The 25,826-nt window shown below is 46.3% G+C and overlaps 2 protein-coding genes across 3 annotated transcripts in view; one reads left to right on the forward strand and one right to left on the reverse strand.

Moving 5' to 3' along the window:
- Nucleotides 1–6,426, forward strand: part of TEX33 (testis expressed 33) — a 28,839-nt gene extending 22,413 nt beyond the window's left edge. The window contains exon 5 of one of the 2 annotated variants that reach the window (XM_044300461.1): nt 4,745–6,426. In XM_044300461.1, coding sequence (XP_044156396.1) covers nt 4,745–5,013 — 269 coding nt within the window. In that variant the 3' untranslated portion in view covers nt 5,014–6,426. Of the gene's footprint in view, nt 1–1,676; nt 4,634–4,744 lie in introns of those variants that run through there. The other variant, XM_044300462.1, reaches the window with a different exon arrangement.
- Nucleotides 6,427–6,566: 140 nt separating this feature from the next.
- CSF2RB (colony stimulating factor 2 receptor subunit beta) overlaps nt 6,567–25,826 on the reverse strand; it is a 78,631-nt gene continuing 59,371 nt past the window's right edge. The window contains exon 14 of the mRNA XM_044300460.1: nt 6,567–7,630. Within this exon, the coding sequence (XP_044156395.1) occupies nt 6,895–7,630 (736 nt within the window). The 3' untranslated portion in view covers nt 6,567–6,894. The remainder of the gene's footprint in view (nt 7,631–25,826) is intronic.

A 25,826-nucleotide genomic window follows, 5' to 3' on the forward strand; every position in this document is an offset into this window, starting at 1 on the left:
ATGGATAAGTGAGAAATGTTGATCTTAAGAGTACAGCCCCTTTAGATAGTGGACCCAGAAGCTTCAAGCGACTCCTCTGAATACCAGTACAGACTTACAGCTGCTGGGGGTTGCTGTATCAGCAGCACAAAGGTGCCTGGCAAAAGACAACCCCTGAGGTCTATATTGTGAAACATGGGGGCACATTTATTAAGACCGGCATTTTAGACGCAGGTCTTAATAAACCCCCTAAGCTGGCGGTGGTTTTGCCGAAGTTATGAAGAAGTGCTGATCCTCTGCCTTTTTCTACTAGCACATGAATACAAAAATTGGATTAAAGGGAACCTGTCATCGGGATTTTGTGTATAGAGCTGAGGACATGGGCTGCTAGATTGCCACTAGCACATACGCAATACCTAGTCCCCATAGCTCTGTGTGCTTTTATTGTGCAAGAAAAACGATTTGATACATATGCAAATTACCCTGAGATGAGTCCTGTCCCTGACTCATCTCACCTACAGTAGAGAAAAGAGGTTCTGCGTCGGCGCGAAATCACTGGTGGAAGCGGTCTTAAAGATGAATTCTTCTTTTATTCAGAAACAACGCGTTTCGGGGATCAAAGACTCTTTGATCCCCGAAACGCGTTGTTTCTGAATAAAAGAAGAATTCATCTTTAAGACCGCTTCCACCAGTGATTTTGCGGCGACGCAGAACCTCTTTTCTCTACTACAAATTTATTTTGGGGGACTGGACATCCCATCCGAGAGACTACAAAATCTGCGGCTGCAGTCCTGGTCTAGAGGTCTTATTTTGATTAAGCTCCAAGTAGAGTTGTGCCTGCCGGAGCACAACTTCGTAAGGTGAGTCTGGATATTTCTCACTTTGATATCCTTATCCGGTTAATCATACTACACTATTGTGCGCTCTCTCTCTTCTGTTTCCCTGCTCTCGAGGGGGAATTAGATTTGTCCGTGACCTACACTCATCTCACCTACAGGACCCATCTCAGGTTAATTTGCATATGTATCAAATCGGGTTTTTTTAGACAATAAAAGCACACAGAGCTATGGGGACTGGGTATTGCAGATGTGCTAGTGGCCATCTAGCAGCCCATGTCCTCAGCTCTATACACAAAATCCCGGTGACAGGTTCCCTTTAACACTCAAAAATTGGATTAGCCAACCCATCAAGTAGATATACTCTACTTTATCTACAATACATGTAGATGGTCATTTTATGCATTTTATTTTTATCCACAATACATGTAGATGGTCATTTTATGCAGATTTTTATTTTTATTTTCAGAACAGCATTACGGTAAATTGTAAAATAACCAATGAATATTTGTGAAGGTTTAGAGAATAAGGGATTTTTTATAGAGTGAATTTTGTGACTGTGAAGATGAGTAGAAATAGTACCTTCTATGTACTGATAGCAGCAAAACTTCTGAATTGTTTGAACCAGGTTTTCACTGTAATGTCAAAGGGCCAAAACAATTTTCCAGTTTTTCTAGTTTATCTATGTCCCTATTGACATGACCTTCACCGGACTGCAGATATCTTCAGTGAGGACAATTGGAAAGGCAACCACATACGCTACGGTATAGCAGAATTATAGTCTAGTGGGATAATTCTGCATGACGTCATTTTAAATATGGCAGTGATCCTGTGGCTGACCGGTGTCCTCTACTTTTCCAGGCAGGTGGCATGAGAGGAACTTTAATTACCTCAACCTAAAGAAGGCTGTAGAGCAGAGAACCAGGGAGACTCAGAAGTGATACATGACAATAAAACAACTTCCCAATCTGACTCTTTTTATAATGAATGCACCATATTTCAACTTTGACGTAATTTTTCTCAACCACTGTTTCACAATTGTTTCTCATTCTAATTGTATTTTGTCTAGTAGTTTTCTTTACCGTCAAGTATGAATTCAGGTTTTTGCCCATAAAGGGACTAATCTCCCAACCTAATCAACAAAAAAAATATTATATGAAACCGACAGTGGACATGGACCCACTGAGCCAACTAAGCAATTTGACTTTGGGCTAAACCCTTTTAACCCCTGTACAGAGATCTGGACTTCACTGCAGAGAACCAACCAGGCTGTTACCTCCTGGAGTAGTCCTGGTGTATTTGGAAGCTGACCCATGGTGGTTAGAAATGCCAGTGCGAAGCACAAGGGATCAGGCAAAAGGGTTAGTCTAAATTTAAACCAAGGTCAGGGCAGGCTGAGTATGCATATAATCTGGATAGCAGATCCAGTCAGGCGGCAAGAAGCAAAACAAGACACAGACCAAGGTCCGGACATGTGATGTGACAGCAGAATCAGTAGTCAGGCTGAGTGTGGTACACAGGTAGTCAGACATTAGAGCACACCTACCTGTACACTAGTTACTAAATACCAAAACAACCTAAAGCTCAGACACCCTTCTTCTAAGGAGGGCATCTTAAATACCCAGGGAGAACCAGCCTTTGGGTGAGTACACATTTGAAAGGCAGAAAAATGCGGTGTCCGTGGCCACAGAAGAGGGCAGGTACCGACTGCCAGCATATCAAATTGACTTTGAGCCGAATTTCAGGAAAAATATGATTGGCCACAAAGCCGAATTTCCTCCCACTTGGCAATTAATCAATTTTCCCTAAAATGGCATTAAAAATAAATAAATACATACTCACCTAATCCATTTGCGCGTGAAGAGGCTGTAGCGGCTATCTTGATTAAAGATATCGTACAAAATCTTGCGCGGGGAGATGAATGACTTCAACACACCAAGCACGGTGATGTCATCAGCAGTGTCTTCAATCAAGATGGCTGCGATGGCCTCTACATGAGCAAATGGATAAGGTGAGTATTTATTTATTTTTACCCTGATTAACCCTTAAAAGGCCTAAATGGTAGCCTCAGATGCCACATTGATGGGGGATAGCGCGAATCGCGTTCGCCGTTCCTCGTCATCGCGCCTGCTACATACAAAGAAATGCACTTTGTGACAAAATAATTTGTCACAAATTGAATTTCTTTGTGTAATTCAGCGAAGCAGCCAAATCGAATTTTTCATAACTTCGCTCTCTACCTATGATATTATGCCTTGAGGGACCCTAGGGAAACAGAATTTTGGAGATGATGAATATCAAGTTTGGTCAGACTCTGTCGTTTTTTTTTAACAACCATTACATACAATATATTCAATGTTCTCTTCAGAAATTGTGAATTTCCCCGAGAAATTCAGAACACAACTCCAGTTATATTCATGGGGTGTTGATTTGGGCTGCTCTATTTTGGATTTCCATACTGAAGAACCAAATTAGCTGAATTGATAAGGCAGGTAGCCACCAGCGAGTATGGTCAACTAAACTCAATGGGGGAAATGTATCAAGATGTGACTTTTGTAAGTGAGTTTTGCTTTGATGTAGGATTGGTGCAGGACTGCAGGGTGCAACAAATTTATTAAAAGTTGTGTGATTGATAATTTTGGTGCATTTGTAAACCATCTAGAAATGCTTCTCCACCTTTCACTTGCTGGTGTGCGTTTGCAACTTTCTTAGCAAGTTTGCAAGTTTTGCAAGTTTTTGCAAGTTTGATAAATGTGTAGAAAGCCATTACCACACCAAAGAATGGCAGCCTTCGTGACACTTTTCAAAAGTGGCGAACATGATGTGCAATGGCAAAAAGTCGCAAATTTTAGGGCAAAATTTGCAACTTTTGTACTACAGTTTTCCAGCATACAAAGTTGATGCCTTCCCTTTAGAAATTTTTGCTCATTAATCATGTATGGCCATTCATTTAGTAGACAGTGAAAAAATTCAGTGGTGAAAAACAGACATGGGTGTCAACTAAAACTGCCATTGAGTGAGGTTCCTTCTTACAGCATTACTGATCTCTGCGAGTATGACTGTGACAGTAGTGCCATATTGATTTTGGTGTCAGTAAACCCTTAGGGGGTCATTTATCAAACTGGTATAAAGTAGAACTGGCTTAGTTGTCCATAGCAACCAAATGAAAATGAAAGGAAGAATCTAATTGCTTGCTATGGGCAATTAAGCCAGTTCTACTTGACACCAGTTTGAGAAATAACTCCCTTAGTTGTTAGAGGGAGGTAGAGATGAGTGAATTGTTTCCACTGGTTCAAAATTCATTCAGAATTTCCCAAATAATTTGGATTCTAACGTACCCAAATTTCTGGTGAAGAACCACATGTAATACACCACTGGAAATGAGATTTGCAATCCAGTTCTTCTTCCGAAAGGACAAGATTACTGGGTGTCCCAGTATTATGCTTCTCTGAGTGAGACATGCACATACATTCTCCTTTCAAAAGGACAAGAGTACTGGGTGAAATTTGTCCTGGTTAGCTGAGTGGCCCTGGGGGTACTCTTGTGGGTGCTCTTTCTAATTAGGGAGACCAAGTATGCATGAGAAGTATTGTAGTCCAGCCAATGCTGCTCAAAGTTTCTAGAAAACAGTGGCGTTCTCTCTCTCTCACTTTCTCTCTCTCTCTCTGAGCATATTTCATTTGGACCAGAAACATCTTTCAAGACATTTGCTCATCTCCAGTGAGAGATATACTTTAAAATTAGGAACTCCATTTAAAATGTTTGAAATGTTTTATTAAAGAGATTTTTAATCTTATGTAATAAACTTGGTAAATGGGTTCAGATTATTTATTACGTTTTTTCTTCCCTTACTCTTCAGTGATCTTACTCTCATTACTTATCATCTTCTGATATCATGTCGCTAACTGCTTTTATTCTTATTGTGTAAGCCATTTGGTCTGAAATGTTAATGAGAAGGAAGGCCATAGCCAAGATCCTGCAGAGCCAACTTAAACCATCTTGTGCTTTCCCACTCCCCATCCGGACTAATGTTCCCAAAGATGTTCCTCCTCCAACATCTCCACCACTACAACAACCAAAGAAACCAAGAAAACAGAAACACCAGACAAAGAATGGGAAGCCAGAGGTGCATCTTCCTCCAGTCTCACTACCCAAAGAAGAGGATTACTTTTGGGACTTCTATGATAAATCTATTTAGTAGTCTCAGACAAACAGACAGAACTTTATTACCTGACAATCTTCAGGAACCACCATCAATGTTCATTTGGCTAAAAACTGGTCCTCGTCATATAAATGGCATATAGGTGCTTGGCTCATTACAAGACAAACCTCTGAACTATAACTCTAAGATTCCATTCAAATTATGCTGCTGATTTACATTTGGAGTATACTCCCGATGTGTGTGCATAACTTTAACTCCCAACATATACAACTGTATGCCAATTTTGAAAATTGAGCTATGTTCATGATATAATAAATATAGGCCAAAAAACCTGCTCTATAGAGAGGTTTCAGTAAACTTACTGCCTGTTGAGCTGCTCGAAACAGAAGGTGAATAGTGGCCACAATACTGATGTAGAGATTATGCTAGATGACTATTTATTAAAAATGTTCGCTGGGTATGATTTCAAAAGACCGCCAGCAACCTGTCCTAGAATGTTAGGAGGTCTGGTTGCCTCCACTTGCAGAGTTGCCTAGGGGTGTGTGAGGGAGTAGGGACTCGCCACTCACTACACTCTGGCACTTGCATATACTAAATATTGGTGAGTGTTACTGTCAGGCTGTTTAGCCATGATGGCATATAGTAGGCAGGATCACATCATTACCATCTATTGTAGAGCAGTGTAATGAGGACCCGGCCACTTACACTCTCCCAGGCAATTCTGGAAGCCGAGGCAAGCAGTTCTTTTCACATTCTAGGACAGGTTGCTGGCTGCCATCTGAAATCATTCCCAGAGAGCCCATTTAAGGTTGGTGCCCGATAACTGCTCTGTTGGAATATACAGTTATTTTGGCACATACATATTCATACATTCATATGCCACCATTGTGAAGTAGTAAGAATCCAATGTGCATAGCGTTATGCAGCTTCCAGATGACATTTTGACTGCACATTCACTGCTGACCCATGGCTGAATGTGACTGACCAGAATGTCCTATTGACTTTATTAGTCTCTGGAATACCTTACTGCATCTTATGGCATATTATTAGTGAAGTGCTTGATACTTCCCGTTCCCAGGCCAATACCATTATGTTAGAAGGGTTCCCTGAGACTATCACAGGGTGTCCAACTACTGGGAACCCATGCATTCAGCTGTAATCTGAGCTGGGCCAAGCAGCATTAGGTCTATTCCCATGCACAGGACATGCCATAAGTGTCTAACTTTGCGATCCGCATTTATCTCGACAATGGGGCCACCTCTCCACTCACAGTGACACTCTCCATTCACTTCTATGGGCGTTCTGAAAATAGCTGAACATGCTTATTTGGCTATTTTAAAAACTACCATAGAATGCAGTGGAGAGAACTGTGCGTGCCAGGCACCTCTCCACTCACAGCAGCCATGAGGCCGGACCCAATTTTCAAGATAGGTGCGGATCCCAGCGGTGGGGCCTATCAGACATTTATGGATTGCTCTGTGGAGATGACATGAATGTGGAGATAGGAATAATCCTTAAGTATTACACAGTTCTTACTAAGCCCTTCATGGCTCTGTCTAATAGATGAGAGTTTTGAATAGAGGACCCCCTTTATGAACACAAAATTCTTTAATAGGGTATTTGAAAAAGTTTTCCTTAAACCAGACAACATCTTTAAGTGTAGACTGATTTACATTAAAGCATGCATACAATAGGTACACTGTATAAAAGGGCACTTGCTGCCATGCTCTACCAGAAACTCTAAAATGTATGGTTTCTCATCTCACTGTCCATCAAGACATCTATGCAAGTTTTATTGTCTTGGACATATCTCAGCAGTAGTATAAAGTAATTTCTTCGGGCTATACTGTTCTACAAAATGCATTATTCATTCTTTGCTAGTTCTGAAGATATAGTACATAATTTCACCATAGCTTGCTAATTTTGTGGTAAAGCAAAGTAATCTCTTTGCATGACTTTGAATTCTTGCACAGCAGGAAGAGATGGATCTTTTGCCATCTGTGGAGGCACTTTGTCATTTACGGGCGTCATCTTCTTTTCTAAATTCTCTTGACTTCCATGAATTCCAGGGAAGAAGCAATAATCTCCCACCTGCTTCAACACAAGAGGACCAGTCCCATCAGGATTAGTGATCATCAAAGGTCCTTCTTGGGGAACTTTGACATCAGAGGGTGATGGAATGGTAAAGTAGCTGCTTTTCTTAGGATCATCATCCTTCTGGGGTGTCTGCAGAGTAGGATGTTTTTTCATATTCAACACGTAACACATTTCATTTACAGGGGATATAGTCTGACGAGATGGGATGAACTCCTTTGGAGGACTCAACATCTTGCTGTTACATTTAGGTAGCATAAAATAATCTGATGACTTTGATTGTTTTGCAATTAAATTTGACATTGATTGTGCTTGAGTAAAAATGAAGTATGGACTGTTGTGGTCCATCTTGGAAAGATGTTCTGTAGGTTGTGATAAGAGTGGTGCTTTTACTTCATGAGCAGCTTCAATGTCTAGCAATTTGCAAGAAGCTTGGTGATGCTGGACATTTTCTGCAGTTGGTGGAGCCATTGAGTATGGTCCCAATGGAGATGCATTAGGCTTTGCTGGTGTTTCCACTACAAATGCTTCTGAAGTGGATTCCGGTGATTCAATTGGACTGTGAAGGATAAAGTAGAACACATGTTTTTAAATTATTTTCACTTGAAAATACATGACACATCATAAAGAATGACACGCTGAGTTAAAGGTGTATTCCAACACAATAAACATGCTCTTCCATGACCTGCAAATGGTTAAAAAATAATCTGGTTGCCACTCAACCAATCACTGGCTGTAGCGATGACCCACCTCAACCAGCCAATGATTAAGCACTCCCAGTCAAGAACAGGAGAGGAGCAACTGGGACCTGTGCACTATTGGACTAGCAGTGATAGGGAAAAGTCAAGGTGTTTTTATTTTAACCATTTGCAGGCCATGATACAGCTTTTTGATTGTGCTGGAATACCCCTTTAAACTTTTGTTATCCTCTATATAAGACAACCAGTTTATATAGTTTACCGGTGAATGCAGTGCTTTATTAAATTGTAGGCATATTGGGTCATTGACTGTGGGAAGAGATTACTGATCATTTAAAACATTCTAAGAAAAGGCCCTGACACATATTTCACTGCACTGCACCTTACACTGGTTCATAATCGAAACTGAAAAAAAAAGTTCCTGGATAAACCTTTTAAGGTGGAAGTGTTTTTGTTTTATTAGTGTGGAAATATGCCATGGAGAATCGTACCATTGGTTGAGTGCCTATGTTCTATTCCCTTATGCTTGTGAGCTGCATATTACCTAAAGAGTTAATGAGTTTTGAGAAAACTTTTGATATGTCATAGAGAAACATCAAAAGTTTTGATCAGTGGGGGTCTGAGTGATGGAACCCCCAACGATCGCTAAAATTAGTAGAGAGATCGCATATCACTCTCTCCTTACTGCAGAGCACGGGGTCGCAGTGGACCTATAGGCTTCTATTGAGTCCGTCTCGCTTCCTCTCCTGCAGTTAGGAGAGACAGCACACGATGCCACCCCCGCCACCCCAAAAACCTATTTAAATTGTTTATAATTATTTAGTTAGAATTAATAACATGTATAGTATTTTCACAATTCGGTTTATTAGATATATCAAGGGTATTGATGTTCATACCTGGAGGTCTGGACTGTGGGAGTCACTGTGCCAGCTTATAACTGGCATAGATTTGTTTTACTGGCACAGCGCCCACAGCACATCATGATGGTGATTGCTAGTATCACTGCCATGGTTTCCTTGGCAAAGAAGATAATATTAACTGAGTCTGGTTCTGATTTTGTCTGTTGCCCCATCCCATGCAATGACTGTGTATTTTCATGCTTAAGTAATCTTGGCTGGAATACACAGGCAGTTCTGGAAGTTCCATCTGTTCACCCAAGACGCTGTATGCCCTGTGTTTGGGTTTTATGTACAGAACGTGTGTAGTTGGCATTCTTCATCTGGGAGTTCAGCCAGCAACAAAAAAATCTGTTCAACAGTCTAGATAACGTATGAGCACTGCGGCTTAGTGAAAACTGAGACCTACAACAATGGCTTCCTTTCTAAGGCTACTTTCACACTAGCGTTCGGGCGGATCCGTTCAGAACGGATCCGCCCATAATAATGCAGACGGAGGCTCCGTTCAGTACGGATCCGTCTGCATTATTTTAGCAAAAAAAAGCTAAGTGTGGAAATAGCCTGGGACGGATCCGTCCAGACTTTCAATGTAAAGTCAATGGGGGACGGATCCGCTTGAAGATTGAGCCACATTGTGGCATCTTCAAACGGATCCGTCCCCATTGACTTACATTGTAAGTCTGGACGGATCCGCACGCCTCCGCACGGCCAGGCGGACACCCGAACGCTGCAAGCAGCGTTCAGCTGTCCGCCTGTCCGTGCGGAGGCGAGCGGAGCGGAGGCTGAACGCCACCAGACTGATGCAGTCTGAGCGGATCCGCCTCCATTCAGACTGCATCAGGGGTGGACGGCTGCGTTCGGGTCCGCTCGTGAGCTCCTTCAAACGGAGCTCACGAACGGAATACCGAACGCTAGTGTGAAAGCAGCCTTATAGATATTCATCACGGAATGTGCATCTTTATACATTCAATTTCAGCTCTTTATAGACACATCCAACCTCTAATACATAAAGACACCTGCTCAGAGAAGAGAAAATAGATGGTTTTCCCAGCAACGAAATTTGAACACAGTTCATTTAAAAATTGTCAGAACCTATTGATGTCAAGAAAAAAAAAAAAACACATTTGAATGCTACGCTACATCCGCGTTTGTCCTTTTGTTGCTCCAGTGCATCTAAAAAAGTAACAAACTTTGCAAACAGCCAGGGTAAAAAAATATTCTGCTCTCTTCAGGGTACCTGCACACGGTGCAGATTTGTGTGCCAAAATATTCTGCATTAACTCCAAACACCAAAGTCGCGCACAAAAAAAAAACAGACATAAATCTGCACTATTTATTGTGGTTTTGGTGTGGTTTATGTTGTGGATTTTGTTCAGATTTTCTGTTTGTGTAAGCAACCCCATTGAAGTCTATGGAAAAAAAACATCCACGGAAGGAGTGGAATCGCACAAACAATTGACACGTTGCGATTTTTAAAATTCGTACAACAGGTCATTTTCCGCACCTAAGAAAAAAAGCATAGATGATTTTCTGCATTGTGTGCAGCCTCCCATAGAGTGCCTTAACGCATGACAGATTATGCTCCGAACATTTCTGCGCCTGAAAATTGGGTCCATTTAACTGAATGGGCCTGTTTTGGCAGCAAGCACATGGATTTCTGCAAGTCACATTTAAGTGAATGGAACAGATTTTCAGTTGTGAATGGAACACATTAGTGTTGTGACATAAGCTAAAAATAAAGGGGGTCATTTACTATGCTGATTTACGCCTAAGGGTACTTTCACACTAGCGGCAGGGCAGATCCGACAGGCTGTTCACGCTGTCGAATCCGTCCTGACGCTATTTCGCCGTGCCGCTCCGTCCCCATTGACAGCAGTGCGCGGTCAGAGGCCGCCGGACTAAAAAGTCAGACATGCAGTACTTTTAGTCCAGCGGCCTCTCGCCGTGCACTGCCGTGCTGCGCCGGAGCTCCGTCCCCATTATAGTCAATGGGGATGGAGTGGCAGTCCGGCGGCACGGCGAAATAGCGGCAGGACGGAGCCAACAGGGTGAACAGCCCATCTCATTTGCAGTTTTCTATGCCTTTTTCAAGTGTAGAAAAAGGTCTAAATGTAAGACAGCTCAGAAGCTGTCTTACATTTAGAACTGGCGCTGGATGTGCCGAAGTTATGGAGAGGCCTGGACCTCTCCTGGACCGCCAGGTTAGGGCTTTGTTAAGATCAGCGCCTAAAATGTCAGTCTTAATAAATGTGCTGCAAAATAATTATTTTAGGCCAGATTCACACATGACAGTTTGTTGCAATATTTGAGTTGTGTTTATTTATTTTTGTAGCTGATGGTGAATCCTTAAAGGGGTATTCCCATCTTAATGATCACTGTTAAATCTTTTAATGATTTAACAGTGATCATGACTTAGGGAGGTAAGACCTTTCCAGACCCTTCACACCACCCACCACCAACCAACCCCATAAACACACGTAGACCGTAATTGTTGGTGTAAAGGCCATAGCAGCCGTTTATTAAACAGCCAAAATACTCCACCATCATTTTTAAATATACATTAATACATATCAACCAATAAATAAAAACATATAAATACAATGTAATAATAACATTCACTTATTGGAAGGATCCTAGAAGGCAACCCTAGCAAGCTGCGATCTTCACTCCACACATCTCCATCCTTACCCTCGACCGCACTCGCCGACCCAAGGGCACCAAATCCTCCAAAACCATATATTCCTCTACCCCTGTAGGCCTTCCAGCCCAACAGGAGCCCCCAGCTTTCAGCTTACCGAACCACATAGATGCACGTTCCAACGTGTCATGCACCTACTAAACATAGTATTGCCTTCCAGGACCCCCCCGTTAACCAGCCACAGACGCAGATAGGAGACACCTCACTTATGGGCGTCCCGCCACACCCTGAACGCTGTCTCCAAACCATCCTGCAGCCCTAGTGCCCACAAATCAATGCCGATCTCAGTCAAATGCACCCCGTCCGATCTAAGGAACTGAGGCGACGCCACCTCCAACTCCCTATGTCGAACCACAAAACCACCTTGCCGCCGCACAAAACGCCCCACCTCCTTATTCAACTTCGCCCTAGCCTTGTTGATCCGGTCTACTGACCTCGCAAAACACCACGAACTCCTAGCTACCACCTCCGACCACACAACCAACAAATCTGGGAATTCCTCCATCAGGCGTAACAAATCCAGCTTGATGTCCCTGATAACATCCCTCGAGCGGCGAACGCCCAAGTCATTCCCGCCTACGTGAAAAACCACAATATCCGGGCACCTATCCAATGAGACAAAAGCATGAAATTCAGGCAACACGCGGCCCCACAACATACCCCGCACACCAATCCACCGGACCTGCAACACATCCAGCTGGAAACCCAACTGCCGACCACTTCTCCTCACATCCGCTCTCAACGCTCCCCAGTAAACATAAGAATGGCCAAAAATCCACGCCAAACAAGAACGCGAACCTGTAAAAAAACAAAAAAAAAACGAAAGGAAAACAGTTACCCCAAATGCAAGTAACATACATCACAACCCAGCTCGCTCCCTCCACCAACCTCACAACAAGTGAGGACGAATATATGAACGAAAACACGCAGACTCCCACCGGCCAATCCGCATAATAGCATCCTCGCCCAAACCCCATCTAGCAGCCTCCGTCACCGCACCAATGCGAAAAGAATGAGACGCAAACTCACTCGCCACAAAACCCGCCGCTGTCAAACATTTACGAAAAATCGCCACAAACTGATAACGGGACAAGGCAGAGCCATCCCGATGTACCAGCAATCCCGCTCCTCCAAGCGGTCGAAGGGCCACATACTCCTCCAAACAACGAACCGGGCACACCACTGACCCCGGCAAAGGTCGCAACAAAATGCACACCCCCTTTCCTACCTGATCCGTCTTAGACCTGCGTAACACAGACCGTAAACCCTCCTCACCAAAACTCACATCCTCACGTAATAAACCTCCTCCCCGCACCCGACTGACCGCTACCAGCTCCGAAACCCGGAATGCCCCAAAGAAAGCCAAGGCAAAAGCTGCTCGAAACAAACACACCTCATACTCCGACTCGCACACACTCCCCACCCGATCCCACAACAACTGCAGCACCTGAAAAGACACCGGACGCCGGGAATCCTTCTTCACCACACTGCGACGATACCCTTTCAAGGCTTGCCTCACCAAAAAACTCCGAGACACATCCTCCAAACCCCGCATCCGTAACTGCCCAGCACCACAGAGGCACCGGCAGGTGGCGACATCCTGGATCCACTACTCCGCCGCGCACCAGACCCCCGCCGCCGGCCAGTAGACAGGGACTGCAGGGCCGCCCTCCGACTCCTAGACGAATCCCCCGCCGCAGCACCCACGCCAGCTGAATGAGCCGCCTCCAGCTCTGGACTCCGCGATGCCTCCTGACTCCTCCCATGCTCGGCCGCCGCCGCCCGATCCTCACCTGGGGTAAGTGAGACCGCATCACCTAGGCCACCATCACCGCCAGCCGCTCGAGACCTGAGACCCCGTCCGCCTGCACGCGCCTCACACCGATCAACCTCACCGCGCCGCGCACTCCTAGCCAACCTGAATGTATCCTGACCCTGGCCCCTCCGAACCTCAGACGCACATGCGCGACGCTGCGCCGAACTCCTCCCGCTGCGCCGGCAGGCAGGTACACTCGCCACTCCAGCCGGAGCAAGAGGAGGGTTAACAGAGTGACTCCTAAGCCGGCGCCTTAACCGGGGTGTCACCTCCGGACTCAAGCGCTCCGGAGGGACAGATCTCCTAGCCCTCACTCTCCCTGCCACCGCCACCGAAGGAACAGCAGGAGCCCCTACCGCCGCCCGCAAACTACTCACCAGCCAGTCGGAGCCATGCTGCTCCGCTGCTGCACGCACCGCTACCAATAACTCCTCAAGCGCCGTCATGCTCCTAAACTTCGCCTGCGCCAATGCAACTGCTAACTTCACCGGAACAATAATGGCCTCTGGTGCCGCCCTCACCACAGCCTTGCATATAAACTGCCCGCGAAACTGCAGCACCTCCCCCCCTGCACGTCCCCAGCAACACTCCACCCACCCACTAGATTAACCCTATACTGATCTTCCACTTTCCCCCTCAGTCAGTTCTCACTGCGCTACGTCTGCGCCCCGCTCCGTTGTCCTGATTTTTCTAAATATATTTAATTAACTAATTCCCAACACTTGTCTTCCGTCTCCCCTGGTTACGACCACCGCTCTTCTTCGGAATCGCGGTGGCCGCGCTTGCGCAGACGATTTCTTCTTTTATCCCGGCCGGCCGTGCGCAGTCCCGAAAGCGCACGCCGAGGCCGCGCATGCGCTATGGTGATTTCTTCCTGGCCAGTATAGTGCACTTGCCAGGAAGAAGTCACCAGGGCGCATGCGCAGCGGCATGCGCGTTCAGCGCAGCGCGCGGCCCGGCCGGGAGAAGACTTCAATCAAGATGGAGCCCGCCCTCTGCCGAAACCAGGAAGTGGACAGCGCGCCGGGAGCAGGTAAGTATAAAACAGCGTGATGGGAATACCCCTTTAACAGAGAAAGAGTCTAAAAAATAGCACATCATGAAAAGCCCTGTGTTATTTACTCTTAGGCCTCTTTCACATGGGCGAGTTTTCCACACGGGTGCAATGCGTGAGGTGAATGAATTGCTCCCTCACTGAATCCAGACCCATTCATTTCTATGGGGCTGTGCACATGAGCGGTGATTTTCACGCATCACTTGTGTGTTGCGCAAAAATCGCAGCATGCTCTATAGTGTGCGCTTTTCACGCAATGCAGGTCCCATAGAAGTAAATGTGGCTGCGTGAAAATCGCAAGCATCCGCAAGCAAGTGCGATTTTCACGCATGGTTTCTAGGTGACGATCGGGATGGGGACCCGATCATTATTATTTTCCCTTATAACATGGTTATAAGGGAAAATAATAGCATTCTTAATACAGAATGCTAAGTAAATTATGGATAGAGGGGTTAAATTTTTTTTTATTTTATTAAACTCACCTCATCCACTTGTTCGCGCTACCCGGCTCGTCTTCTTTCTTGTTCTTTGATGACCTGGGAGGAAAAGGACCTTTGGTGACGTCACTGCCCTCATCACATGGTCCATCTATATTAGGAATGTTATTATTTTCCCTTATAACCATGTTATAGGGGAAAATAATAAAATCTACACAACACCGATCCCAAACCCAAACCCAAACTTCTGTGAAGAAGTCTGGGTTCGTGTCTGGGTACCAAACATTCCGCATTAAAACGTTTTGCACTCATGCGGAAAAATCGCACATTGTCCCGCGACGCACCCTCATCCTATCCAGCCCTCACATGCGACGCCCATGTGAAAGAGGCTTTATACTTCTTTTTATGCTGTAATGGCCCAATCTGCTGAATATATTGGGGCTGACCAAATTATCCGTGTCTTAAAGAGGTTTTCCAGGATTTTTTTATTGATGAGTCATAATAATAATCTTTATCATATTCTGCAGCGCCTTACAATTTAGAGGGTTCATGCACAAATCAAAAGACATCACAAAATGATGGTAATAAATAAACAACTAAAACACTAGGAGTGAGGGCTCTGCTCGCAAGAGTTTACAATCTATGAGGGAATATTGGGACACAAAAGGTAAAGTGGTTTACCCAACCTATGTACTAAACAGAGTTGTGTAGGCTGAGCTGCATGAACTACTGCATTGGACGTAGGGATTAATGTCAGAAGAAGTTGTTCAGTTCACAATGGGAGTTCGAGGGGGTAAACGGTGAAGAGTCAGTTTACTGAACATGATAACTAGAGATAAGTGAATTTCTCAAAGATTTGATTCGGCTGTTTTGCCGAATTTTCCTAAAAGATTCAATTCAATACAAATATATTCGTAGAGAATAGCGTTAGAAAACACCTATTTCCTGGCTGCAGAGAGCCTTTATAGTGCTGTAGATTTGTAGAACCCTGTGCCTTGCAGTAACACACATAGGGAGTCTGCTGTGGTAGTGAAACAATACTGTGAGTCAGTATGACACGCAGATCACAGGAGTCGCTCTTAGAATCAATGCACGCTCCACTTATTTGGGCAGTTACGGGGCCAAAACTGACCAAATAACTCAAGTGTGAACTCAGCCTTACAAGTCGATGTTAGCGTCAAGAAGAAGCGCACTCCTTTTACACCATCGTCAGCTGATTCCACATAGATGTCTACAGAATCTGTTCTAATAAAGGCTTATATAAGTAGAGCCCCCTCCTGACAGAGTGGAAAGGGTGTCAGCAGTAAGTTTGTGTTGACATCACTGATTATGTTGCCCTTCCTCTGATTTGTCAGAACAATAACCCCCAAAAAACAGATCCTGTCTGTTGATCATCCGCCATCACTTGGTCAGAATTTGGTCAGTAATCCATCAGTATTGCTAAAGCAAAAAAAACAAGAGTGGATCCAAAACAGAGATGACACGTAAATAGAATATTTGCATATCTTCTGTGTTTTGAACCCACTCCTGCTTTTGGCTATCAAATCATAACCCAATTCTGATGGGACCATACAGGCCTTACAGCTGCTACATAGACAGGATCCATTTTGCGTCAAATTTTTCCTTCCTTCTCACAGATCAGAAAGAAGGGTCAAATAAATGATGTCAACCAGGCCAAAAAGGCAAAATAGTGGCCCAGTCATGAAGTGGGAAAAGTAAGAACAGCACAAGAAGTCCACAGAGTGGCCCAATTACATAGGGGTGAGGTGGAAGCAGCATGAGAAGACCACAGAGTTGCCCAGTGACATAGTGTTGAGGTAGTAGCAGCATGAGGAGACCACAGAGTGGCCCAGTGACATAGTGGCGAGGTGGCAGCAGCATGAGGAGACCACAAAGTGGCCCAGTGACAGTCTTGAGGTAGCAGCAGCATGAGGAGACCACAGAGTGGCCCAGTTACATAGTGTTGAGGTAGCAGCAGCATGAGGAGACCACAGAGTGGCCGAGTGACATAGTGGTGAGGTGGCAGCAGCATGAGGAGACCACAGAGTGGCCCAGAGACATAGTGTTGAGGTAGCAGCAGCATGATGGGACCACAGAGTGGCCTAGTGATATAGTGGTGAGTTGGCACCAGCATGAGGATACCACAGAGTGGCCCAATGACATAGTGTTGAGGTATCAGCAGCATGAGGAGGCCACAGAGTGGCCCAGTGACATAGTGGTGAGGTGCCAGTAGAATAAGGAGGCCACAGAGTGGCCCAGTGACATAGTGGTGAGGTGCCAGTTGCATGAGGAGACCACAGAGTGGCCTAATGACATAGTGTTGAGGTAGCAGCAGCATGAGGAGACCACAGAGTGGCCGAGTGACATAGTGTTTAGGTAGCAGCAGCATGAGGAGACCACAGAGTGGCCGAGTGACATAGTGGTAAAGTGGCAGCAGCATGAGGAGACCACAGAGTGGCCCAGTGACATAGTGTTGAGGTAGCAACAGCATGAGGAGGCCACAGAGTGGCCCAGTGACATAGTGGTGATGTGGCAGCAGCATGAGGAGACCACAGAGTGGACCAGAGACAGAGTTGTGAGTTGGCAACAGCATGAGGAGACACAGAGTGGCAAGGTAACACAGTGTGGAGGTGGCAGCAGCATGAGTAGGCCACAGAGTGGAACAATGACAGAATGTGGAGGTGGCAGACCTGAGGGGTGAAGTGGCAGCAGCATCAGGAGACCACAGAGTGATCCGGTGACAGAGTGGGGAGGTGGGTGGCAATAACAGTACCCATTGACGATGGTGGGTGTAAGAAGGAGAAATTAGCATCCATCAGATGTGTGGCATCAGGCGGGTGGCAGCATCAGAATAGTAGCTGAGGCAGGTAGCCAGAAGAAACCAGTCTCTTTTGTCAAGGTTTGGATGAGGCAGCATGGATGATCTAATCTGATGCATCAGGCATTGGTGGATTGAAATCCTGGCTGATCTACGCCTGATTCATCTTGACAAAGGTCCACATTTTGGGTGGACAGACGAGTTCTCCTTGGGGTAACTATGGCCCCCGCCACACTAAACACACGCTCTGATGCCACACTACTGACTGGGCAGGACAGCTTTTCCAGGGCAAACTCGGCCAGTTGCGGCCACAAATCCAGTTTGGCTGTCCAGTAGTCCAGCGGATCTTTAATGTGGAGTGGCAGGGTGCTGTCCAAGTATGCCACCACCACCTGCTGGTTCAGGTTCTGCTCCAGGTCTAGCTGCTGGTGAGTAGTTTCTTCACTAGGCGGGTGAAGAAAGCTGCTTATCAGTGACTCTAGACTCAAGTTGCTGCTGATGGAGCTGGTGCTGCTATTACCCACACACCCACCCCGCCACAGCAGCCATGGCAGTGGAACGTGAGCGCAGAGGTCCCCCCTGGTCAGACCTGCGAGAGGACGGGCGATGGCGCACATAGGCAGCAACCAACTGACTACATAGGATGTCGCTATAGTTGTTCAGTTTATACTCACTCTCAGCTGTGTAAAAAAGGCCCCCATTTTGGACCAATAGCGAGTGTCCAACAAGGTGGAGAGACAGAAGTCATCCCTCTGCCAAATGGTGACAATTCTGCTGTCACTACCCAAGCAAGTGAGCATGTAGCGGGCATTTGCGCAAGTGACTCGGAGGGACTCCCTGTCTCTGTCTGCACTGCATACTGCCATGGTTTGCCTGGATCATCTGCCTCATCTTCCTCATCTCTCTCTTGCTCCTCCGTATGCTCCTGCTCCTCCTCTCCTGTCACCTGTGTAGAAAAAACACCCATTTCGCTACACATTGTTTGTGCTCCAATGTCCTCCTCCTTCAGTTCAGCCCCCACAGTGCTCATGTGGCTGTGAGATGTAGGCACCACGTCTCCAGTCCCCTGACCAGCCAGATTTACCAGCATCTGTTCCAGGATATATAGTAGTGGAACGATGTTGTTCATCCCGTAGTCCTAGCAACTGACAAATAACGTGGCATCCTCAAAGGACCTCAGCTTACGGCAGGTGTCACGCATGAGCTTCCACTGGCTAACATCGAAATTACACAGGGGAGTTGTCACGATTCGGTGTGGGAGCAATCAACTAACCAAAATCCTGACTGACTACCAGTATTAAAGGACCCCAAAGGTAGGTGAGTTCATATGCAGAAATACCTAGAGTCCTATCTAGCCCTATAGGACCCTGGTACTAATGGCAGGGACGAGACTACCTGTTCCTCCAAAAAGGAAGGACGACCAGGAGTCTACTTTAGACCTAATACAAACAATAGGAAAATGCAATGCACAGAAACAAAATGCAACAAAATACAAAAGGGAAAGGAAAGACTTAACTTCAAAGAGGCTATGAAAGCACCAGGATCTCAGCCAAAATCCAACCACAAACAATCCACAGGCATAGAAGCTATAAACCGCACAGCATATTGGGAGAAGCAACTATAAATAAGGAAGGTTAAATAACCACATAAGCAACACCTGGAGGCAAGGGGTGTGGCCATTACCAGAAACAACACAGACGCCTATTGATCCACAAGGAAAACCTGTCAGATCAATCTCCTGCCACTCACTGTCACCGAGACGTCCGTATGTCTCGGTACGTCCGTGACAGGAGCACCTCTGTCCGCCTGTATCATCAAGAAATGGTTTATGACCTTTCTCTGTTCATATAGTCGGTCCAACATATAAAGGGTGGAATTCCAACGAGTTAAAACGTCGCATATCAGCCTATGTTGGGGGATGCAGTTCTGCCGCTGCAGCTCAAGAAAGGTGTGCTTGGCGGTGTACGAGTGGCTGAAGTGTATGCAAAGTTTCCTGGCCATTTTTGGGATGTCTTGCAGATGATTGGAAGACTTCAGAAACCACTTGACAACCTGACTGAACACATGCACCATGTAGGGTGTATGGCTCAGCCTTCCTTGACACAGCGCCGACACCATGTTCTTTCCGTTGTCGGTCACCATTGTTCCGATTTTGAGTTGTTGCGGAAAAAGCCAGGATTAGATTTCTTGATTAAGGACGCAGAGAAGTTCCTCCCCCGTGTGACTCTGTTCGCCCAGGCAAATGAGGTGTAGAACAGCGTGACAACACAACATATGGTATGCTGGAGGGGCACTGTGAATTGTCCCTGCAGTGGAGGCTGAGGACACTGTGGAGGATGAGGAGGCGGACATTGTCAAAGGACCAACAGCGTGAGAACATGGAGGCGGAAGTGGCGTCACCTGGCCAAATTGCTGGTGTGGCTGTGCAGGAACCACATTTACCCAGTGGGCCGTAAGGGACATATATTGTCCTTGCCGTAGTTACAGCTCCACACGTCGGTGCTGCCGTGCACTTTGGCAGACACTGACAGGCTCAAGGACTGGCCCACCTTCTGTTCTACATATGTGTGCAGGGCTGGTACTGCCTTTTTGGCAAAGAAATGACAGCTTGGGACTTTCCACCTCAGCTCGGCACAAGCCATCAGTTCTTTGAAAGGTGAAGAGTCCACCACTTGGAAAGGGAGGGACTGCAGCACCAGCAACTTGGCCAGGAGCACGTTCAGCTTCTGCGCTGTTGGATGATCACACGCGTATTGCTGTCTCTTGCCAATCGCTTCGGTTATCGACTGCTGATGAAATGCATGACGAGGAGTAGGAGGATGAGGAGCAGGAGCATCAGGACCGGTAGATGATGGGAAGGACAGACAGCTCCCTTCGGCTGAGCTGGTGGAGCCTTGACAGCCTGAAATAGGGTGCATGCCACTGGGTGATGCAGCGGTTGCTGCAGCAGGCTGGACCACCACATTGGAGCTACGGTTCTCCCAGGCCACTTTATGTTGACGCTGCATATGTTGACGCAGGGCCGTGGTGCCAAAATGTTGGCACCCTGACCACGCTTCACCTTCTGCCCACAGATCCGGAAAATGGCTATGTTAACCTCCTCCGGCAGCTTACCCAAAAACTGCCACACCACCAAGTAGGTGATTTTACCCCCAGCACTACGCACTGACTGACTTCTACGGCTTCTGCCTCCGTGAACCCCTGCACCACTACTTTACGGGCAGGTAGGCTCCTGCGAAGCGGGTGGTCTACCCCGGGCACGTTTGGCTCCCGACCTCCCACTGCTGTCACCCTGCTGACTCCCGGCCACGCTACCGATTTGCTGGCTCTGCCGCTGTCTCACGCGCAAGCTGCCTCCCTCTTCTCTCGATGATGATGAAGCCCCTTCGTCACCCGGCTCCCAATTGCGATCGGCTACATCATTATCGAGTACTGTCTGCACGTCACTGATGTCCTCCTCAATGGTCTCTGAGCCAGGAGCCTGACCGCTCGCAACACCAGCTCCCACGCCATCTTCCTCATCACTACTTGCCAGCCTACTGGAGGAAGCGGCGGATGTCTCCTCCAGATGTTGGCTGGGCAGTAGCTGCTGACTGTCTTCTAGTAGCTCGTCCTCGCTGTATAGTGGAGCTGAGCCCACAGCATATAATACTTGTGTGGCTGAGGGAACAGAAAAGGACAGAGGCAGGTTGAGGACAGGTGAGGGCACAGGGCCTTGCCAAGTAAGGGTTGTGTCTGACAAACCCACCGACTCTTGGCTGGGGGTGTCTGATGTCACTTGGGATGAAGTGGATGACCGAGTCAACCATTTAAGCAACCCTGGGTTGCTGGTCAAGACACAACTGCTAGATGACACCGGGAGCTCAGGTCTCTCGAAGTGACCCCTGCTGCCATGCCCCCTTAATCTGCTGCGACCTGTCCCCAGTGCAGGGCCTGTCACTTCTCTGTCTGACATATAGTTAGATCAAATAAATTAATAAAAAGGAAATTAATACACCCCAAAAAAGGCTTTAGAACATATAACTGCACCGCTGAACGGAAAATAATACATTTTTTCCCCACTAATACACCCCCAAAAAGGTTGTAATTTTGTAACTTCACCACACAAAAGCAAATAAGCCCTTTTTTCCCACTAATACACCCGAAAAAAGGCTTAAGAACAGATAACTGCACCGCTGAATGGCTAATAACACTTTTTTTCCACTTATACACCCCAAAAAATGCTTTAGAACATATAACTGCACCGCTAAACATCTAATAAGCCCCTTTTTTCACTAATATACCACAAAAAAGGCTTTAGAACATATAACTGCACCACTGAACGGCAAATAAGCCCTTATCTTTTTCCACTTATACACACCAAACAGGCTTTAGAACATATAACTGCACCGCTAAACGGCAAATAATACTTTTTTTTTTACCACTAATACACCCCAAAAAAGTCTCCAGAACATATAACTGCACCACTGAACAGCTAATACTACTTTTTTACCCACTAATACACCCCACAAAATGCTGTAATTTTGTAACTAATACACAATAATTTTTGTCACTTCACCGTACAAAGGCTAATAAGCCTTTTTTTTCCACTAAGACACCCCAAAAAAGGCTTCAGAACATATAACTGCATCGCTGAACGGCTAATAACACTTTTTTCCCCACTAATAGACTCCAAAAAAGGCTGTAATTTTGTCACTTCACTGCACAATGGCTAATAAGCCCTTTTTTCCACTAATACACCCCCAGAAAACGTATTTGGGAAAAGGGATAATCAATTAAGCTTACAAAGACAAAACCCTCTAAAACATAACCTTTATTATGACATAACAAAAATCACTAATTATAGATACCCCCACAAAATATAACAAACATATAATTTAAAGTGTGCCCACAATTAAAGTGTGGCCAGATCCGAAAACAGATACTGAGGCATTTCCTGGACACATATGCATAGGTGGTACCTTACGATGGTAGTGTGGACCACGAGGGTCTTACTCACGGTTCCTGTGTTTTTTTCTGATAATACATTCAATTCACCGCAATAGATGTTGGGAGATGAATTGTCCCTGGGTGTCCCTCTTAGGCTATCCCTGCCTAAAAGCGGAGCAACCCCACTTATTGGTGGCTAGACCCTAAGTGACCCTGGAAATTCCCCATTGAAGAAAGTCATCGGTTCCTCAGGGGACAAAATACAGCAGATAAGGTGTAGATAGTGGCAACCAAGATGTTATGTTTTAGAGGGTTTTTTCTTTGTAAGCTACACTAATACACCTCAAAAAAGGCTTCAGAACATATAACTGCACTGCTGAATTGCAAATAATACTTTTTTCCCCACTAATAAACCCTAAAAAAGACTGTAATTTTGTCACTTCACCGCACAAAGTCTAATAAGCCCTTTTTTTCACTAATACACCCCAAAAAAGGCTTTAGAACAGTGGTCCCCAACCTTTTTTGCACCATAGACCAGTTTTATGCAAGACAATTTTCCCAGGGAACGAGTGGGGTGTGGGGGTTCTGGGGCAGGGCTTAGGGGGTGGGAGTGGCTTAGGGGTGCTGGTCGTCGCTAACTGATGTCCGATTAATATAATACACCGTTTTGAGGGTGAAACACACTTTGTGCTGGGCTGGTCACCTGTGAAAAAAAAGGCAGAGCAAGCAGAGAGAGACTGAGGCCAGCAGCAGCCATTTCAGTCAGATTAGAGCCAAAACTGCAGAATGGCTGTAATCTGACTAAAATGGCTGCTGCTGGCCTCAGTGAGTCTCTCTGCTGCTCTGAGTGCCTCTCACTCACACATCCCACTACCCTGCCCTGCTGCCCCAAAATTTACTATTGATGGAGATTTGGCTGCTGCTAGTCCTCCTTTTTGCTGCTTTCTTAGTTGCCACAATGACACTTCTAATCTGCAGCCGCCCACAGACCCAGCCGAAGCTGTGCTGGCACTGAGAAGACTGGGGATGGGCACATCGGCGCTGGTGGGCACAAAGCACTGTAGCTTCAACTTCTGTGCCGGATGTTGCAGAGCTGCCTGAAGTGAGTGACTGAGTCACGGAGCCCTCCTCTCCTCTCTTCCACCGCGGCGCTGATGAGGGTGGGACCAACCCGGCTGTTAGAGTCTGCAGCAGACAGCGGTAAGTGAAGCGGTGCTGCTGCAGATATGTAATTTGCTATTACTGTGGCGCAATCGCAATGTCGGTGATGGGCCCTTTTGCCGTGGCCCGGCAAACAATCTTCCAGGGCCCGGTCCTGGAAGATTGGTTGGGGACTGCTGCTTTATAACATATAACTGCACCGCTGAACGGCAAATAATACTTTTTTCCCACTATTACACCCCAAAAAAGGCTGTAATTTTTTCACTTCACCGCACAATGGCAAATAAGCCCTTTTTCCACTAATACACACAAAAAAAGGCTTTAGGACATATAACTGTGCCGCACAAGGGCTAATACAAGACGTACAAATATTTACTAGTGTAGTGTCCCACTAGGTATGGGTGGGCACTACACAAGGGTCAATTGGTGTGCGCATTACTCTTACTCACAAGGAACAGGAATGTCATATTTTATTCTGTATGTTTTACTGTGTTGTCAGATGCAATGTACCCCTGTCTAATGCAGTGCAGCAGGCCTAGTTGGGTGTAGTTAGACATCCCAGACACTAGAGGGAGATAGGGAGCCCCTAGTATAAATGTCCAGGCCCAGACAGGGAGAGTTAGTGCAGAGTCAGGAGTCTGAGAAGACACAGGTTAAGAAGCCTGCTCCTGACATGCAGCTGGATAGCCCTGGCTGCTAGTGATGTCCAGGAGGCTGTTGAGAAGCTCCAGCCTGCCTGAAGAACAAGAGAGCCTAAGTTAGCTCTGAAGAGATACCCCAGTTGCAGGATTCAACCTCCTGGGAGAAACCGACAGTTATCCACCTGATAGGAGGAGGCGTCCCAGGGTAAGCCACGTGCCCCTGATAGGCAGAGGAACTTAGGAACCATTGCAAGCAGTATAATACCTGAGGAAGGAAGTAACCAAGGATATAAGCCACCCTTTTAGGCATCCGGGCCTTGGGAATTATCAAGCCAGAGTAGGAGTTCTATAAAGGACAGTGTAAAAGTGCAACCTGCTGCTGAGTGCTTGTGGAATTTACCCTCAGTGTAACTTGCATGTCTATTGCCTGCCATACTTGTGAATAAGCCCCTTTTTGTGGAACTGTAATCTGAAGACTATACTACTCCCTGCTGTACAAAGTTGGATTGTCCAGTAAAGTTTACGTTTGGTTCACTGCATACTTGTGTACCGTTATCTTTCCAACCACCCACCGGCGTGCCACCGTCCAAAGGCACTGGCGTCACGAATACCACAGGGACCTTGCCCCAGGCACACAAAATACCTGTAACATCCAGGGCACCTCAACTACCATCCGGCCTGGTCCCTATCTACAGAGCGTGCCCCAGAGGAACTGTGTCCACCTCTCCTTCACTGCCACGCGCCTGCCCAGGGTTCTTCAAATATAGTGAGTACCCTCGATTGCCCATAACTGTGACCTCACTTCGTCCTACCCTGCAGGTCTGGCGTGTTGCATAAATTGGCGTCACGAACAGGATCCGAATATTCCTGCGCCATAGCGGATTTAAAAACTGTGTGCTGAAAGTTATCTTAAAGTGACAAGCCCTAATTATTTTATTGCAAATTGCTGGGCCAAAGTGAACTGTAATATTTGCGGTGTGAAGATTGCATTGTATGGACTGTTTTCTGCTTATTTAAGCCACCGCTTGCTGTCAGTGAATAGACAGCTATTTTGCTCAAAGATGGCCGCTGAGCTTGCTTGAAATTGTTTGCTGTGTCATCTTCATCATAAATTGGCGGTAAAAATTGGCGCTTTCTGCTAAAAAGTGCGGGAAGGCTGTATGCTGGCGCCACCGCCCTGTCTGGACATTTGCATGTCTGCTGTGATGGACTCCGCCTCCCCAATACTGGAGTACCTGGGGGGCGGCCTCCCAGTGCAATGGGAGGATCTGTCTGAACTTATTGGCGCCACCCTGTCGCTCTCCAGAGAAGGATCGAGCATGTTGAGGAGTGAGGACTTTTCTGATGATATGTCCGCGCCTGACTTATTAAACATGAATGTGACTGGTGTTGAGCGAGAGGACGCTCCACCGGCCTACTCTCCGGGACCGGAGAGACCCGCCTGCCCGCCACAGAGGACGCAACCGGAGACCTATTATGGCTCCTGGAGAGACTTCTTCCAACCCTCGTTCAAGTGGTCCGCATTGATGGCAGAGATCCGGGAGGCCGCCATAAAGAAGACAACCAGAACCAAGATTTACTACGAAGAACTGGCAAAGACCGTTCAC

This window comes from Bufo gargarizans, chromosome 7 (assembly GCF_014858855.1).
Source record: "Bufo gargarizans isolate SCDJY-AF-19 chromosome 7, ASM1485885v1, whole genome shotgun sequence".
NCBI lineage: Eukaryota > Metazoa > Chordata > Amphibia > Anura > Bufonidae > Bufo > Bufo gargarizans.